Raw genomic sequence first — 21,498 nt, 5'->3', positions numbered from 1 at the left:
GGCATGTTAAAAATGTTGTAAAGTCCGAGCTGCTGGCAAAACGGCTGGGTCTGGGGGTTTCCACTCCCCCCTCCGGACAGCAAAATCGGCAATCTTCCCCCCCCTCCTCCGGGGGCTCAGCTGAGGCAAATAGCTGCGCCCGAAAGCAGGCGTGGGGGGGCGGGTGCTGGCAAAGGACGTAGACGGAAAAAAACCGCAAAAAATGAAAAGAAAACAAAAAAAGCGTCTGGCCCGGTCGGGGGGGGACTAAGGCAGGTGCAAAAAGTAAGAAGAATCCGGGCCAGGGGGCTTTAGGAAAGAACAGAAAGCAGATAGCTGAGGAGCAAGCAAAAGACGTTCCGTTTCCCAACAGGGAAGGTTCCAGAACAATCAGGAACCTTCTGGAGATAATTAAGACAGACAGGCTGATTAGAACACCTGCACCCAATCAAGAAGTTGCTGGAATCAATTAAGGCAGGCTAATCAGGGCACCTGGGTTTAAAAAGGAGCTCATTTCAGTTTGTGGTGCGCATGTGAGGAGCTGGGAGCAAGAGGCTGAGAGTGAGAATGCGTACTGTTGGAGGACTGAGGTGTACAAGCATTATCAGACACTAGGAGGAAGGTCCTACGGTGAGGATAAAGAAGGTGTTGGGAGGAGGCCATGGGGAAGTAGCCCAGGGAGTTGTAGCTGTCGCACAGCTGTTCCAGGAGGCACTCTAGACAGCTGCATTCCACAGGGCCCTGGGCTGGAACCTGGAGTAGAGGCGGGCCCGGGTTCCCCCCAAACCTCCCAACTCCTGGTCAGACACAGGAGGAGTTAACCTGGACTGTGGGTTCACCAAAACGGCCAAACTGAGGTCTGCCGTGAAGCTCCAAGGTGAGCAAATCTGCCAATAAGCGCAAGACCCACCAAGGTAGAGGAGGAACTTTGTCACAATATATATAAAGAAGGCTTCCCTCAGCTGTGGGCCTCAGATATAGTTCAAATATATGATGCTGAGCCCAATCCCTTCCAGCACCTCTGTGGGTTCCCTTCACCATATCACACCCCCATATTGGTATTTTTGGTAAACAGCCAACAATTAAATATTCCCAGTTCACTGTTAGGAAATGTAGCTTTAGAAGCATCAGGACTATGGGTCAGATTTTACAATATGGCTGCCTAAATTGCACATGCACCTGCACATGCTCATGCTCTTATGCATGCAAAGTGGATACTTATGCATGCACTTACCTGTCGTGCACGCACAAATTCTGTGGATACAATTAGTAATCGGTGCCTGCATTTGAGAATGTGGCCCTGTGTTTCTAAGAAAGAAATTACATTAAACTGGCTATTAGCCAGGATGGGCAGGGATGAAAAACCATCCTCTGAAGTGTCCCTAGCCTCTGTTTGCCAGAAGCTGGGAATGGGTGACTGAGGATGGATCACTTGATGATTACCTGTTCTGTTCGTTCCTTCTGGAGCACCTGCCATTGGCCACTGTCGGAAGACAGGATATTGGGCTAGATGGACCTTTGGTCTGACCCAGTATGGCCATTCTTATGTTCTTATGTTTTAAGCTTTAAGAGTCTGATTCTCATTTACCTAAAGCCTCTTTGTATTTTGCTCAGGCAGCATCAAGAGGTCTTAATGTAAATGAGAATCAGATTCTAAATATACCAAGGATATACAAATACAAATATTTTGAAATATTTTCCTAATTTAATTATTTAACGTACTATTCATTTGAGGTAAGCGAACAACTGTAAAGGATTGTTGTAACATCTGTGTGGTGGAGCTGGATGTTAGTTCAGAGAAAACAATCTGAAAACAAAACTGTGCTCTGTGTTTCACTTTTACCTTCATTGTTGCCTGCAGGTAAGTGTGAAGTGGAGAGTGCAGGTAGAGGTGATGTGCTTGTGGGCATTGGAGAATTTACAGTTTCTGTTCTTCCTTTTCCTGTTGCATGATGGGGAAAATATTATTAATTGAATAGTGTACATAGTAGAAAAGTACAATTTAAATAGAAAAAAAATGTCAGCTGCCATTAGTTTTCCAGCTAGGACCATATTTCTTATTACAGCATTGATTACAGTGGGATAACTTCACGATGCTCTCTCATATTATATATACGCAACAAGAAGGCGGAGGTGTTTAATGCCTATTTTGCTTCAGTCTTCACTACAAAAGGCAAATTGTGACCAAATACTTAACACAATTAATATTTACAACAAGAGAAATGGCAAGCAAACCAAAATAGGGAAAGAACAGGATAAAGAATATTGAGATAAGTTAGATGTATTCAACTCAGCAAGGGTCCGATGAAATTCTCCCTCGGGTACCTCAGGAACCAGCTGAAGCAATCTTGAAATTGGTAGTGATTATCTTTGAGAATTCATGAGGATGGGTGACATCCCAGAACACTGGAGAAGGGCAAACATAGTACCTATGTTTAAAAAGTGGGTGTGGAGAGAAGACCTGGGGAATTATAGACTAGTCAGCCTAATTTTGATACCTGGAAAGATACTGGAACAATCAATTTGTGAGCACCTAGAGATAATAGCATTATAGGTAATAGACAACATGGGTTTGTCAAGAACAAATTATGCCTAACCAACCTAATTTCCTGCTTTTACAGGGTTACTGGACTAGTGCATGGGTAGAAGCTGTAGAGGGGATATATCTTGATTTTAGTAAGGCTTTTGACACTGTCCCATGACATTCTCATAAGCAAACTAGGGAAATGAGATCTAGGTGAAATTACTCTAAAATGGGCGCACAACTCGTTGAAAGACTGTACTCAAAGAGTAAATATCAATGGTTCACTGTCAAACTGGGGGACATATCTAATGGGGTTCCCTAGGGGTCTCTCCTGTGTTCAGTACTATTCAACATTTTCATTAATGACTTGGATAACGGAATGGAGAGTATGCTTATAAAATGTGTGGATGACACTAAGCTGGAGGGAGTTGCAAGTACTTTGAAGGACAGAATTAGAATTTGAAATGACCTTGAAAAATTAGAGAATTGGTCTGAATTCAACAAGATGAGATTTAATAAAGACAAGTGCAAAGTACTACACTTAGGAAAAATCAAATACACAGCTAGACAATGGCTAGGCAGTAGTACTGCTGAGAAGGCTCTAGGGACTATAGTGGATAACAAATTGTACATGAATCAACAATGTGATGCAGGAAAAATAACTAATATTCTAGGGAGTATTAACAGGAGTGTAACATGTAAGACACAGGAGGTAATTGTCCCACTCTACTCAGCACTGGTGAGTCCTCAATTGGAGCACTATGTCCAGTTTGTGGCGCCACACTCTAGAAAAGGTGTGGAAAACTGGAGAGAGTCCAGAAGAGAGCTACAAAAAATGTTAAAAGTTTAGAAAACCTGATCTATAAGGAAAGGTTAAAAACCTGGCCATGTTTTATCTTGAGGAAAGAAGACTGAGGGGGAACCTGCCTCAGTGCAGGGGGCTGGACTAAATGACCTCTTGAGCACCCATAATGTTTTCCGATTTCGCTGGAGCTGTGGTCCGTCAGCAGCTCTGAAAGTCAAGTTCCATATTTACATGCCTAAATTTACATGCCTAAATTCACATATATATCTTCCAAGAAGGTATTCAGTCTTGCTCTGAAGATCTCAAGAGATGGAGACTCCACCACTTCCCTTGGTAGTTTGTTCCAATGACTAGTCACATCACTGTTAAGAAATTGTGCTTGCTTTCTAATTTGAATTTGTCTGGCTTCAGCTTCCAGCCATTGGGTCTTATGTCTTTCTCTGCTAGATTAAAGAGCCATTTAGTACCCAGTAATTTCTCCCTGTGAAGATATCTCTACACTGTACTCAAGTCTCCTCCCAATCTTCTTTTTGACAAGAGAAACTGATTGAGTTCTTTAAGTCTCTCACTGGAAGGCATTTTTTTCCAGTCCTCAAATCTTTCATGTGTCTCTTTTATACACCTTTCCAAATTTTTCAACATCCTTTTTAAAACACAGACACCAAAACTGGAACCAGTATTGTAGGACAGGTTTCATCAATGGATACAGTGCCTTATACAGATGACTATAGGTGCCCTTAGGCCTTTAAATGTCCTAAGAGCCTTGAATTCAGTAAAATTAGTATTATGAGGGAGGGAGACAGAAATAAATGACCCTGGCTGTCTGAGCAAGTCAGGTAACAGCAGCACGAGCACACTTTGGAGAAGAACAGTAATAACCAAAATGTCACTTAAGGCTCAGTCCTTCACATCTGAAGGCTTTATTATCTCCCCTTACACACACAGGCTCACTGAATTGTATTCATTACTGCACCTCTCACTCATTATTGTTCTGTCCCAAGAGATACTCAAGAAGCTCCCACTCTCAACAGAAGTCCTGAGACACATCCTAAAAGAGCCCTGATGCCTTGTAGCATCTCCGATTCTATTATAGGATGCCATACTTTTGGCAAACAGCAAGACTCCACATATTCAATATTTCTCTGCTGGCAGCTCTTTCCCTTTCTCAGCTAGTACTTCTTCATTACATCACCACTCTGTTAATTTGCTGGCTGCATTCTGTGTTTCTCCACTAGCACCGCACTGCTTATTATCTCTTCTTTACTTTACCTTCTCCAGGTGATGCTTCATAACTATGGTGTCTGTACCTCTTTGAATACAGACTCCTTCAACCCTTTAAAACAAAGCTTGAAGCTCAACCATCACAACTTAAACAGAAGACAAGGATAACATAAGGGATAACATAAGGATAACATGCTTTCGACCTGCTGACATGCCAGGGTCAAAAGTGGTCTCTAGTCTCCAGCACTGAAGCTCACCATCGGCAGACCTTCAGGGACTCGAAAGGATTTCTCCTCATCGACCTGACAAACAACATCATAATAGTTCAGCTGCTCAGAAGAAGCTACAAGTTCCACAATCCATCTGGGCAGTTTAAAAAAAAACCCAAAATGTAGCCACCAAGTTTAAATACGGCACCCCAGGAAATTGCTCAGTTGCTGAGTAACCAAAAGCCTGATGGAACTTTGAAAAGGCTCACTTACATTAAAGAAATGAGATAGAAAGAAACCAGAGTTGAAATCCTGACTCCAGCCAAGTCAATGATAAAAACTCCCATCAACTTCACTGGGGCCAGGATTTCTCCCAAGGTCTCTTTTTACTAACATTTGTGAAAAGCCAATAACTCAGTGTATTAGAGCAGATGTATTAGCTAGAACTAAAATAAAACTGGTACAAAGATAATGCTGAAACAGCCATCCTAGTACTAACATGTATGAGTAGGGTTTTCTAGTGGGTTCATTCCTGTTATCCACCATACAGCACCACCATAGATACTCCAAAACCACCTACACTTCTCACTGCTATCAAGGCAGTAACGGTTGAACCTCACCAAGCTCAGAGATTGGGTACAGACACGTATCCAAAAGTATGTATGCTCATCTGAACTATCCAAATCTCTTGAGCATGCATACCTACTGAGTATGGATAGGCACCTACCTTATTAACATTTGTACACATGCAAATACATAAACAAAATTGGAAATCTTATGAGATAAGACAGCAAATTTGGGCCTGCAGATTGGCCATGAACCCTTCACTTAGAATATGCCTTTAAATGTTTTAAATTAAATATTTGAGCTCTGTCATTTGGTCACCTAAGTTTCATAGTATTTTTTTGCTTTCAACCAGATTACTTACACTTCATAAACTACTCCCAAATCCAATTTTGTTTCAATGCATTAATTTGGTCTTGGCTTGAGCCCAAAATTCACATTCTTTGAACTTTCATAGTAAAGGTAAAACTTCATTTGAATGCATGTTTGCAGAAACTAAATAAGGAATTGCAGACCAGGTCAAAGTGAAATTTTATTTAGAAGGTACTGAAGTGCTCACAATGCTGCTTCTCTCTATTCATCCATCGCTAGTGTAAATATGATGAAGATAAGGTCAGACACTCTAAGGTGTAGTGCTTCAAGAGAAGTATGATCTGTTGGTCTGAGCACAAGATGGAAGCAAAAATGACTGAGTTCTAATCCTCGCTGTGACACTGGCTTCTTTTGTGACTTGGGCAGATCCCTTAACCTTTCTATGCCTCTGAAAAATGAGGAATAAATGGTACTAACTTAACTACCATGCAGGGATGTTTGAAGGATTCATTAATTGTTTGTAAATCTCTTTGATGATGACTACTGCTAAGTATTATTATTAAACAGCTTTACTACAGATGATGGTAACTGCTATCTTTCATTTTCTTGTATTGTTCTCTGAACAGATTTTTGTGGCAATTTTATGACAAACATTCTGTATGCCTCATTTTTTTTAATGTAATTTATTATAGTAGCAGAATAAGATGCAGTTAGTACTAACTCAGTAGGTGGCACCATAACCCTAAAAAGCTCTCAAACGTTGTGCAGAAGGATCTTCTATTATAATCCTGTTGTGAGACACCAGACAAATAGAATAGCTCCTTTTAAAAAGATGAAAATGGAGATCACAGGGCACTTGATCTTCAAAAAACCACATTACTCCAATACCAATACATGTATTGTTACCATGAATTTACTTTTCCCAATGTGGCCCACTACAATTCAAAATATTTCAGAGAGTGTATTAGCAAAATGACTCGAAGTCACAACTTTCTGCCCCGGTCATATCAATCAGTGAGCATGTTTCTAAAATTCGTAGATGGAATGAAACTCAAGGATATCTCCAAAGCTCTACATGTAAGTTGTTCTGAATACAAAAGGTACAGTATGTTGTAAGAAAGTCTGACAATCACTGAGACATTAAGGGATAGGCAACCCAGTCTGGATGAAATAGGGAGCATCCCAAACCTTTACTGAAATCTCAGACTTAATCAAACCTTAAATAATGTTTGAGACGATGTGGAAGTTATTGACTCATACATATAGCTCCTGGAAGGGGAGAAAAATGTAAGGTATGCGAAGAGTTTCCTCTAACTAAGACATGTATAGACCTTCCTGCCTTGGCTCACCTGATACACTGGCAGCCTATTAACCATGAAGGTCCAGATTATATCCTTATTCAGGTAATTTTCAGAAAGCACATTCACAGCAAGTCCAGCCAATGGATGGAAGACTTTGCTCATTGCGTTAGTTCACCCCAACGTCTGGCCACTAGTTGGTGGACACATCTGCTCCTTGGAAAAGGCTTTAGATGGGGAAGGCAGACTCCCAAAGTTATAAACCCAGAACACCTGAGCTGACAATCCTTTCCTTTGGAAGTTGTTAGACACCCAGGCCCAGAGAGGGAAAAGCAGGACTACTATATTTTAAAGAGACCATTTAAATGTTAAAAGAAAGATGAGCAAATTCAAGCACTGCTGTGAAGAAACTAGGCTAAAAAAAGTCAAGGGTTTGAAATCCCTGGAACTTTAGGATACACTAGGCTGCATTCAGAAACAGCAACAGCAGCTTTTTTCTTGCAACCACAACTATGGCCCTGCTATACTGTGCAATGGTCACTCAAAGAACCCACTTATAATCCTGCCCCTGCTGCCCATTCAGAAAACCCAAGGTAAAAATTCTTTGCGTCAGACTAATTTGATAGCTGTAACACATCATTTGAGGACACTTCAGACAAAAAAGCTTGAAAAGATTCAGAGTAACATGTTTAGGGATTAATCTTGCCCAACACAAGTGTGGTGTATTATGTGTATGTGCAAGAGAAATCTAACAAGCAGGACAGAGATGCAATTCTGCATCAAAAACTGAAACCAGTGCCGCTTAGCGATCAGATTACTCTGAGCACTTAAGTCCATGTCTCATAAAACATATGCATTCTCTACCCCCTTTCTTACTTTACAGGCACACAAGTGGATTGAGATTTACTATGGCTCTATACAAAGGACTGTGCCTAGTGCTCAAGGTTACTGGCACCCAGGATTATCCCCTCGGTACATACTGACGCTGAATTGCAACAACTTTGCATTCCCTGCTGCACACAAGCACAAGGAGCCAGTGAAGTTGGGCCCCCTAACACCAATGGCATATTTGGCTTTTAATTGCTTTAATTCAGTTCCTTGAGTCGTGAAGCCAAAGTAATTGGGCTATGCCCCTGATTCTTGGGTGTGGGGAGAGGGAAGGGGAAGTTATCCTTCCCTACAGGCTTTGGAGCCCCTCAGTCTAAAGGCTGCAGTAGCACTGGCCGATGGTGTGACTTCCCCCTCCACAGGGGAAAATGGTCAGTGATTCTGCATAGTTGAAAATCCCCACCTCTGCCCTTCCCAAGCACCCCTCAAATCTCCAATACATTGTAACCCAGGAGCCCCCACTGAGAAGAGCTGTGGAGTGAGTTCGGGGTGCAGAAGATAGGCTGCATTAGTTCTTCAGGGTCAGAGCCTTCCACATCCACAGAGGCAGCAGCAGGATGTGACCTACTTGAAAGAGTGAGTGAAGCTCTTTGTGTGGGTCTTCTAGAAAACAGAATAGATCTGGACATTAGTCAGCTCAGCTGCACATCAACAGCAAATTGCTACTCAGAGAGGAACAACTGGTGGGAGGGAGAGGGTGAGTAAGGCAAGAAGGCTTAGAAACTGCTTCTAGCAAGCGTCTTTTGAATTATTTTTAAAAGTCAAGTGGAATGAGATGTAATTTACACCCACTTTAAGGCCCCTTTACAATGCCAGCCTGGTGTAAAGAGCCTTAGTGTAAGTGAGAATGAGGCCCTGAGACTTTACGGTTTCTTTGTGAAGGAAGTTAAGAGATTGGTGCTACTTTACAAATAAGCCTGTATAAACACTGGCCTTGATCCTGTAAACAGTTAAATGTGAGTAACTTTATATGGTGAAAAACCCCATCAAACTCAATAAAACTAATTACGTATGTAAAATTACTTGCGTGAAAAAGCGTTTGCGGGTTCAGATTTTATTCTTTAACATGAACTGTTTTGAGAAATATTTTCCATTTTGTTCCAAGCCATTCTGTGCCCAGACCTGTTGCCAATTGCTGATGGAAATCAGTATAGATCCATTCAAGTCAATGGAACAACGCCAGTTTACACCAGCTGAGAATTAGAGCTGACATACATTCTGACATTTCAGTATTTGTTTTCATCCCAAATTGGGACAAAAAGCAGAAATTTTTAAAATCCTGGAAAGGAAATTCTGAAAAATGTTTCATTTTGACATTTTCGATTGAAGCAAAATATTTTGACATTCCAAAATTGACATGTTTCATGTTGGTTTATTAACTGTCCAAAATCAGTTCAATATTAAACTGCATTTACCCATAGTGGTGCATTACCTTATGGGAGCTGTATATCAGGAGCCTGATGCTGGCATTCACCTCTGTGAACCAAAGGTATGATCTTCCAGTCTGAGCACAACTTAGCTGGACTACATCTCCCCTAATGCACCCAATGTCATATGACTCACATGAGGCACTGCACAGCTTGGACCCACACTGCACTATGGGAGATGTAGTCCTCCAGGGAGCCTGGCCGTGGGAGATAATGAGGACGCAAATTACATGTCTCATCTGGCAATATCACACAAAGGAAATGTTAAACTAAAGTTCTGTTGAATAGATCCAAATTGAAACCTTTCAAGTCAGTTCAAAATATGAATGTTCTGATTTGGTTGATTTGTTTGAGCCAACCAAAAATGAAATATTTCACTTAGATTTTCCAGAAGGAAAATCAACATTTTCTGGCAAGAATCAACATTTTTCAAGAGAAAACTTCAATTTTGAAGAAACTACATTTTCTGACAGAAAACCATTCGACTGGAAAATTCCCAATCAGCTCTCCTGTGAATCTTCCCCCAAACCCTTAAAAAAATACAAAAAATAAATGCAGCAATCCAAATTTAAGTTTTGCCACACACATAATTATTCTAAACTAAAAACAAAGCTTTGCTAGAATCATAATTACTTAAGAATCCCACCTATTATCAGATATACAGGAAAAACAAGTCTGTCCATTGTATTACACATTAAACTTAATGTCAGCCATCATCTTCACAGGCTTAGAGCAAGTATAATAGACTGCTTGTATAACTACAGCTAACAACGCCTTTGCTGCTCTGTGGTTTCTCTCATTCTGTTTACTTCTCTTTTTCTTCTTCAGAACCCTACTAAAAAGGAAGAGGGTGCAGTGTACTGTGGTTTAGAGCTTAAGCTCATCCAAATGGTGAAACTGGGTTACTATAGCACCCGCATGCTCAAGTAATCAGCCCTATCTTGGTGCTAAACCACATCTTCTCTAGAGCAGTCATGCAGTTTCCTGATTAACTTCTTTTCACCAAATTTGCATTTCTAATTATTTTTAGTTGTACAGGCCCACTTATATGATAGAAAGCAGGGTTTCCAACATGAAGATACTGGTAATCTTTGGAAATACAATGAAGTGTGCCTTTCAGGGAGTATTTGTGAACACATGAAATATGCCTGCAAGAGGAGAGCAGATCTAATTCTGGCTTCATATTTATTACAACTGCAAAATGCTGGGTTTTGTCCACAGTCAAAGATCCTCTGTATGTGAGGAATGTAATAAAAAAGAATGAAAATACTTAGCTTGCAAGACCATATATGTATAGGCTGCCGTATGAAACAATTACAGTGGTATTTATTGACACTGTGATGTTTACTTGGCAATTCTGTGTTGAGTCAAAAGAAAGACTACATCTTTGTTTGCTTTTTCCTTTTGAATATTTCCAGTATTCATGAAAGTGAGAAGCTGAGAGCTATACTTAAGTAGATACAATGTTAAACATTTGTTTTGCAAGTCTCACCACCCAGCTTTAGCAATGAATCTTCTGGCACTGCTATATTTTTGATCTTCCTTTCCAGAATCAACTATGAGCAGACTAGCATTTGTACCAAGATGATGGTTTTGTGGACAGAACCACCAGAGACACTGGATTGAAACTGCTAAATGCCTATTGCTTGTGACCAATGGAGAAAATGGGGGGAAATAATTACTAGGCCACCCTCCTGCACAATATTTTCACTGCTGCTTCTCCCAGCACCATTGGGGTGGGGATTGAACAGGTGAAGGAGAGAGCACAGCCCTGAAGAAGGTTGGAAGGGATGGGAGGCTGCAACGAACACTGCCTTGTAATGGATCGGAATTAGAGTCAGAAGTGGTGCTCATCATGTCAGAACATCCCATAGGAATTGTGGGGTGTTTGGGTCTCAGATTTCTTTTCTAACTATATTCCACGGAGTTCCATTACAATTCTAGTGCAGCCTGTGACCTGGAAAATATTGGGGGAAACTATTTCTGCCTGGAAACCACATTCCAGTAATGCTGGGTACAACTGGTGTACATTTTTTGCACAAAATGTTTCTTTTTCTTTTTTAAAAAAAGGCCATTTTCCAATTATTTTATTTTTAACTTTTTGGAAAAATTATAAACATAAACATGTAACACTTTCCCCAAACTTTTCTGTGATATTTTTAATTTTTTATCAAAAATGTTTTCAGTCATCAACTTTTTTTGTGTACCGAATATTGCAGGAAATTTTCCCAAAGACAGAAAATGGGTCTATTTTCCTGCAAAACAGAAACACCTTTGAAATGTTTCACAAAATTGTTTTTTTCAACCAGGTCTACTGCTGAGCCATGAACAATTTAATAGTGAAAGCAGTTACAATACTTTAGCTACTTGGGACCTGATCCAAAGCCTACTGAACTCAAAGAGCATCCTTTACCTTTAGGATATATCCTTGAAGTTAATGTAAGGATTTCAGGAACTGGCCCTTAAAAATCCAGTCAATTTTAAAAATGAATTAAAAGCAATTTCAGGAATTACACTTCTCCTGAGTTACTCTTCCAATTATTGAATCAATACACTCACATTACCCTATTTTTTTAAAAATTCTCCCCTGTTGCTATGTGAAAGACCCAAATAAACAAAAGGGGAAACTCACAAACTGGTGCTATTAGGTCAGGTAGAGAGAGAGATACAGACAAGATAAAGGATCTGATTTTCAGATGTGCTCACACCCACAACCCTCATTGACTTCAGCTGAAGTTGGGAAGACTCATCTCTTCTTAAAATCAGGCCCCATGTGTAGTAAAATGCACAAAGAGAACATGCAGGAAAAAAGGGAGAGAAAATAATGTTTTCTCTAATCTCTCACATTCACTGTAATATTAGGTGCTATTTGTAACAAGAGTAGGTAAAAAGTTTCAAATGCAAGTGTGACTTTTAAGAAGATGGTGTTCTTTTCAAAGTTTACTTAGTTTTTATTACAGTAGTGCTTAAAAACCCCAACTGAGATGAAAGACCCTTTGTGCTAGGTGCTGTACAAACATAAAAAGCTTACAGTCTCAATAGACAAGATGGACAAAGGGTTGGAGAAAGGAAGTATTGTCCCAATTTTATAGCTGTGAAATTGAGGCACAGAGAGACAAGCTTGAAAATGACTTGCCCAAGGCTACACAAGAAGTCTGTGGTAGACACAGAATGTAGATCTACCGAGTCCCAGTCCAATACCTTAACCACAAGTTCATCCTTTCCCTACCAGCACGATACAGCCTAAGGGATAAATTACTTTCCTCTTCTATTTGTTTGGGAATGTTTTTTGTTTTGTTTTGTATGAAGATATAAACTTCCTTGCAGTTATCCTTAAAAGTGCTCATACTAAAATTTCTGGGTACTGGATTCTTTTTGTTGTTGCCTGTATATTTTTTGTGTGCTTTTTAAATGAAGCCATAATAGAGAGAGTGTAAATAAACCTAGTATTTGTCTGAAATATTAAACTTTCCACATTGCAGCACTTCCTCCAGACATCTATACAAACTGTTAAGTACATTTAACGAGCAAATTAGTAGGCAATGATACAAAGATAGATGCTGTAAATCTTCCAATAAATAATGGGTAAAGTTACAGCAGTACAGTACAATTTAATCTGAGTCTTTTCTAAAATCACAGTGCATCACAACGTGCTTTTTATTAAATTGTGTAAGTAAACGTATGTGTGTGTGCTGTGTACTATAGGTGGAGGTTTAAAACTGCTTTCAATCAATAGAGATTATTGCTATGGACCAGATCCTGATCTGGAGTATTTCAGCGAAGCTCCATTGACTTCAAAGGACTACAGTGTACTGATTTAAACCAGCTAAGGATCTGGCCCTAAATGTATCTACTGTAAAATTGCAGCTTCTGACTTACACCTTATTGACTTCAATAGATTGGACAGGATTTCAGTGCAAAATTTGACTCCATGGGGTCTTTTGAAGTGAATGGGGCTGGATGGTGTAAATCAGCACAAAATATCTCCACATATTTAGACAAGAGACTCACTTAATAGAGATGAAAATGCTAGGTACCTCAGTTGGAGTAATAATTTGAGAGTTGCAATGATACTTCACGTAGGGTGACCAGACAAGTGTGAAAAACTGGGACTCTTTTTGGGGGTTGAAGATGGGGGCGGGGGCATAGTTGCCTATATAAGACAAAGTCCCTAATATGGGAACATCTGGTCACTCTAACTTTACTACTGATGGAGAAATCCTCAAATTAGGGCCTGATTCTGCCCCACTGAAGTCAATGGGAGTTTTACCATTGACTTTAATGGGAACAATATCAGGGCCTTAGAGAAGATAACTTGAATTTTATCTGAATCAGGCAAGAATCAAACTGTACCTGACCACTTAGATGATAAGGTGGATCTGTATAATTCCTCTAGGGCTGTGCATTTCAAGCTTGGGGCTGAAAAAATGGGGCCAAATATAGCAATCTTGTTTCAGAATGGAGTAATCTGTATGCCATTGCTCTACATCTGTAATGTGCAGTATTGTTTTTATTATACTGCTACTCTGCCTGCTGTAGCCCTCAGAGGGCTTTGAAGAATCCTTAACAACAACGGAAGTATCTGAACCAGAATAAAGATACAATTCCATCAAACCCTCCAAAAGAACTTTATTTTCCAGTGAACTGTCACTTGTGATTCTACAACTTCTTGCTCCGAGCTTCACGGAGCCTTCAGCAGTTGTTGTGCTTTCCGAATCTGAGTCCCAGCCCTCACATCGCTAAAAACCTGTGCTCTAAACTGCATTGCTAGTCTCATTCATCTTCCATGACCCAGATTCCTCCCAACAGTAAGAAAAGAGCAAACCAGCACTGGCTGAGAGATCCAGTATCTGTTTCCTAAAAGGTAGGGAGCTTTAAAAGAAATCCATCCAGCTGGGCAGAAAAATCTTAACATCATTTCAACTTCATGCCTGATGCTTGCATATGCCATTTGGTAGGCTGGTCCATTATAAAATTGGCTGAATACAATTAATCATGGATTAATTAAACATGGATTAATTAAACATGGATTAATTAAACATGGATTAATTTTTGTGGCTATTCATCAAATAATTTGTTTGACAAATATTATTCAGTGAGCTTTAGGAGTGGTTAAATAATGCAAAAAATTATTTGATGAGTAAATTATTCAATTAGCCTTACTAATGTTTGGGGGTGTTTGAATATTTTACAAAAGATATTTTTTCTGGTGTCCTACCAGCCGTAGCTCATTAGATAAACTAATGCAGACGTACAACTATTCTTGCAAAAGAAAGGCTTGTCAACTATTAAAAAAACCCAAAAATCTTCTTGTATATTCTCTGGTCTTACGTTCATTTGAAATTCTCCTCTCACTCATGTACAAAGAGGAAGGAAGATCCAGAGGCAGGGTGCGCCCCACGGTCTCATGAGACCTGGTTTCAATTCTCTGCTTCACCATTGACTTTGTGGGAACTTGGGCAAGTCACTTAGTTGCTCTGTGCCTCCATTTCCCCATCTTCTAAATGGTTATAATAGTACTACCCTTCCTCAAAGGGGTGCTATGAGGATAAATACATTAAAGATTGTGAGGTGCTCAGATAATAGGGGCCATATAAGTACAGAGAGAAACACAAAAGACTGCAGCTGCTTATGCATCTGGTTCTGCCGCTCTTACAGTGGGTAGTACCCTCTGGCCCAGAATTTGCTCTCTCGTCATGCTGAGCCATCTTAGTAGTATCTGGTAGTACCTTACTCCACAAGTAGTGCTGTTGAAGAAAATGGGATAAGTCACAGAGTATGATACTTTTTCATGTGAGCAAAGGTGGAAGGATCTTAAGTTTGGGACTACTGATCATGAGTAAGGATGGCAAACAGTGGTATTGAACCAATTTTTATAGTGGGGTGCTGAAAGCCATCGACCAAAACTATAAACCCCGTATATAATGGAAACCACTTCAAGCCAGAGGGTGCTGTCCCACCCCCAGCACCCTTACTTCCAGCACGCGATGGCAGAACCTGGTCTTTATACAGATTAAGCTCAGCTCCATACAGTATCAACATACGATTTATGGTGCAGCAAATTAGGTATAAAAATGCCGCATCACAAGTTGTCTAGAGTCAGATAAAAGGGGACCAATTTTTATAATAGAAAAATAATTGAAAAAAGATAAGGTAAATGAAACACCAAAGAAAAGTGTCCAGGGAGTTCCACCAGCTTTTACTTTACTCGCTACTCCTAAATGAATGCTACCACAAAATGAATCAGATGTGAAAACTGGTTGTTTTCTTTCTGCTGGTTTATAGGGACAGAGTTATGAAGGCATTTCGCTCTTGGTAGAACTATCCTCAAGATCAAAATTCACTTTTCAATCTTTTGTTGTGCAAAATTAAGATAAGATTTATACATGACAAGATGTAAGGGCCTGATTCAGAGCCCACAGATATCAGCGGGAGTCTTTGCATTGACTTCAGTGGGCCTTGGATCAGGCCCAATGTGAAGTATTTGACAGAAACACCCCGAATGGATTTTTGATTCTGTTAATTCATCTTGTTAGGGATACTTGATTATCTTATTTTAAACCGAATCAGATTTAACCTTTTTTTCTAATCCCCCACTCACCGTATTTTTCTAGACTCTACTCAGTTCCCATTTTTCCATACACACAGTGATACTCAATACCTAGAGTAAACTAACTGCCCTCCTAGCACAAGACCCCAGCAAGTTCAGCAGTGTCATTTCTAACCTCAGCAGTACACTTCATTCAGAGAACTGGAACCCTCCCCCTGAGTCCTCACTTCACCGTAAAGACATTCTGGGATGTTACTGCAAGGGTAGCCATTGCACGGGCTTTATAACCTAAGGGCTTTATTACAAAACAACCATCTCCACATTGTCGAGCGCTTACATCCATCATCCCATTCCCTTTGAAGGGACAACTCCCATGAAGAAGCACTTGCCAGTAGAAATGTAACATCCATAGTTGAGGCCGAGAGTTTTGTTAAAATGTAGGTGAAAAATAAGAATCTGCCTGAATCTTTGTCCAAAAGTCAACCCAACCCTGTTTTTCAGTATATTGAATAAGTTAATTCCTCCCCTGACCCCCTCATTTTTAAAAAATGTTTTGCTGTTTCTGCACTCACAGTGGACCTTCCAATGTCAGATGGACTTGAAAAGAAAAGGATGAAAAGGGTCCTTTCACAGAGAAAGGGTTCTACACACCAATTTTGTGGGAGTATAAGTTTTTTGGTTAGGGTGTGATTATTACACTGGTACAACCCTAATGCGGGCACAGTTATATCAGTATAAAGGTGTTTATATCAATATAATTTATTTCCTTTATACTGGTATAGCTGCTTCCCAACTAGATGTAGACAAGGTCTCAGCTATTATGATCTGGCATGTACTTCTAGCATATACATTAAGAAAAATTGAGTTGTTCTGAAGCAAGATAAGAAGGTTAAGTAAAATATTAAAATGCCTATACATAAATGCAGGGAGCATGGGAAACAAGCAGGAAGAATGGGCAGTGATATTAAATGATAGACTTGGCATAACAGAACTTTTAATGACTCTCGTAACTGAATATATAGATGCATAAATGTAGAAGAAGTAGAAAGGAAGGAAGAGGTGGAAGGCTGGCTCTGTTCAGCATGTCAAAGTGCTTACGACAATAGGAAGCTATAGCTACTGATGAGTGTAATAAAGGAATTCTTAGGGAAAGGTTGGATGGAGAAAAATAAGAGGAAACAAAGCAACAAGAATTGTGGTGCCCAGAAAGATACAATACAAATAATAAAAACAAAAAACTCCACCAACCAACAGACCAGCTCTCACAGTGTACTAACGTGCATGATCCTATACTCATGGGGGATTTTAATGATTCAGATACCTGCTGGATAAAAAAAATTGCCAAACATGCATCATCAAAGAGTTTTAGAAGATAATATTACGATCCAAAAAGCAACAAATCCAACTAATAGTGAAGCCACTCTGTATCCACCTCTGATCTTCAGCTGATGAGCTTGGAACGGGTAGCAATTGTGAGAATTGCAGGCAAGCTTAGATGACATGAACGTAGAATCATAGAAGAATCATAGAAGATTAGGGTTGGAAGAGACCTCAGGAGGTCATCTAGTCCAACCCTCTGCTCAAAGCAGGACCAACCCCAACTAAATCATCCTGGCAAGGGCTTTGTCAAGGCAGGCCTTAAAAACCTCGAAGGATGGAGATTCCACCACCTCCCTAGGTAACTCATTCCAGTGCTTCACCACCCTCCTGGTAAAATGGTTTTTTCCAATATCCAACCTAGACCTCCTCCACTGCAACTTGAGACCATTTCTCCTTGTTCTGTCATCTGTCACCACTGAGAACAGCCGAGCTCCATCCTCTTTGGAACTCCCCTTCAGGCAGTTGAAGGCTGCTATCAAATCCCCCCTCACTCTTCTCTTCTGCAAACTAAACTATCCCAGTTCCCTCAGCCTCTCCTCATAAGTCATGTGTTCCAGTCACCTGATCATTTTTGTTGCCCTCCGCTAGAGTCTCTCCAATTTGTCCACATCCCTTCTGTAGTGGGGGGACCAAAATTGGAATCAAGTTGACTCTGATCAACATCCTGTGTAATCTGCAGCAAGCTAGACCTGAACTCTGTGTCACGGTCCTGGAGTCTGTAGCCCCTTGGTGTGGCAGACTGGAAATTCTGAAGCAACTTCATTGAAATTAAAAACGGAGGAAGCCAAATTGTATAGCATGCCCATTTAGAGGCAACATGTAGAAGGCAGAGCCCTGGAGGCAGTATGGGATTATGGGACAAGCACATTAGCAACTGAACATTTCTGCTAAAATGTTGAAATTTAAAAAGCCATCTGTAGTTTTCAAAGATAACAACATTTTATACTGGATCAGAAAGTTCCTACCTCTGAAAGCTATTGTTTCAGGATGTCTGTAGCCTCAGATTGACCACATTTACACTCAGGTCAAGTTTTCAAAGTCTTCTACACAACCAGAAGAGCTAGAAACACTTTTTAAAAAGTGAAACCCAAGATTCTAGAGCATGGTTCTGCTTCAAAGGGTGGATTCCGGGGGAAATTCCATAGTCACAGTATACACGAGACCCTCCTTGTGCCTGTTGCAGAATCAATGCATTGTAACAGAGACTACAGACTCCATTACAAATGCAGTACAATATTTAAGCAGCGTATAAGGGAACTGACTTAGTCATGAGGGCACAGCGAGTTAGGAAAGATCCAGGACCTTTTCCTAGGGTGCTCTGGAATTCTGCAACAAAAGGAGGGCAGGGAGCCCCCAGGCCTTCACAGGCTGACAAGGCCAGAAGACATACGAATCATCAGGAATGGGGAAGATTGGCTATAGACCACCAAAAATATCGTATCTGGTACCTGAGTCATTCAGGGACAATGAGCCAGGGAGTGGATATATTTGTGGCTGATGTTAGGGAGGGAACTGTTAACTATCTAGGAACCTGTCTGGAAATAAGTGGGAGGTAGCCAAGCTAATTGCTGGTGTCTACCTGTGGCAGGTGCAAGTACTTGTTCCATAGGGTCCAGTTTTCTGATAAACCAGAATGGGAAGTGGCCTTAGGGAAGGCATCTCCTAATGAATCTGGGGAATGGCTTTGGGGCGCCTAACGTATAGTAACAGTGAGGAGACAACCCCTTGCCTCATCCCGTTAACGCTCAGACAAGAGGAGAATTCTGGGGTACCAACAATGGATTGGGTACTAGCTGTGGAGGCGTGAAGACTGAAAGTAGCCCTCCAAGAAGTGGAAACAATTAAGGAGGGAATCATGAGCTACATTGTACCAGTTATTGCTGGGTGGTTCCGGGTGAATTAAGTTAATAGAGTTGAGGCCTAACTAAATCACATCCCTTGCATATTGTCTTTCTTCCCACACGTCTGGGAAAATACATGAGGTCCTGCCTTGCTGTGGTGTCTGCTGCAGAATTAATGCATTGTAGCAGACACTATAGACTCCATTACTGAGGCAACCACTGATGCAATCGTTAAGCAGCCTAAGCCTGCTAATTTTTCTATTAGTGATAGTTAGCTCATAAAGGCTGTCCTATAACAGAAGTAGTGGAGATGTGTGTTGTTGGAAAGATTGGTCATGATGGGATCTATTTTATATGCTACAGGTACATTATATTTAGTTGCTGCACTCGGTCTCTGTATGTAGACTGTGGCTATCATTACAGTTAGCCTGTTACATAAATAAAGTGCAACTTCCGTCTAAGTCAACCTTAGTACAGATCCTACAGGCCTAACAATAGGAGCACTTCCCTTTCTCTGGTGCAGTTTCTGCCTGTGGGCCATATGTGTTGCAGTGGTGTATGGCTATTGGTTGGCCATGAAGTCACACTCCATCTTTGTGGTTTGGTGACAGTAACCAGGGCTATGATGTCATATATAAAACCTGTGTAATCCAGAACCTGCTTAAGAGGAGGCTGAGTACTTGAAAAAAAAATTTAAATTGTCTGTTAAATGCATTTCATAATTAACGACAAAATTTGTCAAACAATGTATTCACTACATAATATTCAATCATCTGTACTTTACCTTCATAGCTTCTACTTCTTTTACTACTTAGATTGACAGCATTTCTATTTTTCTGATTTATAAGAGACTGAAAAAATTATGTCTGGATAGTTTTTAGTCCTAGAACATTTCATACTAGATTTCTATACAGCATTAGGATGATATTGCAAAGGACGTATTAAGAGGTTACTTTCTGGATTTTTTCTCAGCTGATTGCAGCTCCCGGATTTCTGCCGGGCCCCTTACCCTGGAGCAGTTTTGAGCAGAGTAGTGGGTTGCTCTAATTTGCACCAGCTGGTAACGGTCCTGCCAGGTGAGAATAGCACATTCTGGTCATGCCTCTTTTCCATCTCCTTCTACCCCCATCACTTTCTACTCGAAAGCAACCAGCCAGAAGGATTGTCTAGGAGCTCACTGGTGACTCCCCACAGGGAAATCCCCTGCTACAGGGATATGTCCAATGTCCACTCTCTTTGTGCCACTTACAGTAGAAAAAGGCAGAGACTCTGTCCTGCAGAGTCAAACACTGACCCTTTTCTATGCAGGAGTAGTAAGGGGCATGACAGTTGTTTAGAACTATTAGCTCAGTTTGCTCAGTCTGGGATGCTTGGACCATTTGGGATCTCCCAAATGGGTTGTTTCTGCCCCCATCTAATTAAAAATGCTAATGCTACAGAAGTTGGATTGAGATCCTATTTTCAGAAACCTCATTATTCAGAGGTGATCAGATCAAGGATTTTGGTTCAGCTTGTTATAAAGGCAGAAGTTTACATTTCCAACATGCAACAGCATATGACACAAGTGATGTGGTCCCAGCTCATTTTAATCCCCAACCAGCTATCAGTTCAGTTAGGACATTTTTATTGTTTGAGTCCAAATGGAAAAAAGATGTCAAAATAATTTGGTTCCCTTACAGAAGATGCCTAAACAGAAGCAGCCTGAAGAAGAAAATCACCCCTGAGCTCTAGAGGAATTTCAGAAATATCCTCTTGATCCAGATTTAAGTTCAATTGCAGTTTACTGAGAAGAATTACAGACCTTCAGCTCTGCTAGACCCCTACCCATCACAAACAAATGCTCGGTTAGAATTCCTAAGAAAAAATGGATTCCTAAAGTACTGCCCACACTCTGCATTCTCTCTCTTCAGAGCATACCACATTTGCAAACTTGTTCTTGCCAACCACAGTGAAAGGGAAGTGCTGCTCCACTGCTCACAATGTAACTAAAACTGCAATTTTTGTATATTTCAAAGAGAGAATATTTATCTCCCACAGTTGTTCTTTAACAATTTAGGAGTTGTACATTTTGCTTCTTTATAAGCATTCATAAGAATAGACACAGTAACTAATAACAAATAATAACAAACAATAATTAATATAGATACTTTAAAAACAGAACATGAGAGGAAGGTTAATGTTCAAAAACAAAACTAATAAGGGCAGATGACAACCTGACACAAATTTGCAGAGCTCCACTGACATAATGAAGATATTTTAATTTTCACCAAATGAGGATCTGGGTCAAGGTACGGGTTCAACTGTACATCGTATGTAAGAAATCAATAATTACTTTTTAATATTTGAGTACTTTAGCAGTGGCTGGAACTAATGGATTTCATTTTTATTTACGGATAAGGGACAGCATGCTAGAACAATTTAGAGTCACCGGATGTGGGTGCCTTAATTTTATCTCCGTTTTGCAGAGTGTTCGGTCGTAGTTCAGCAAGCAGCTAGCACT

General features: G+C 40.4%; 1 protein-coding gene across 1 annotated transcript in view; it reads right to left on the bottom strand.

Annotated features, from left to right (window-relative positions):
- Positions 1-21,498, bottom strand: part of PTPRC (protein tyrosine phosphatase receptor type C) — a 165,182-nt gene that overhangs the window by 121,365 nt on the left and 22,319 nt on the right. The window contains exon 3 of the mRNA XM_077824697.1: positions 1,823-1,921. Within this exon, the coding sequence (XP_077680823.1) occupies positions 1,823-1,921 (99 nt within the window). The remainder of the gene's footprint in view (positions 1-1,822; positions 1,922-21,498) is intronic.

The sequence above is a fragment of the Eretmochelys imbricata genome, chromosome 8 (genome assembly GCF_965152235.1).
Source record: "Eretmochelys imbricata isolate rEreImb1 chromosome 8, rEreImb1.hap1, whole genome shotgun sequence".
Taxonomy (NCBI): domain Eukaryota; kingdom Metazoa; phylum Chordata; order Testudines; family Cheloniidae; genus Eretmochelys; species Eretmochelys imbricata.
This window is presented reverse-complemented; position numbering and strand designations above follow the sequence as displayed.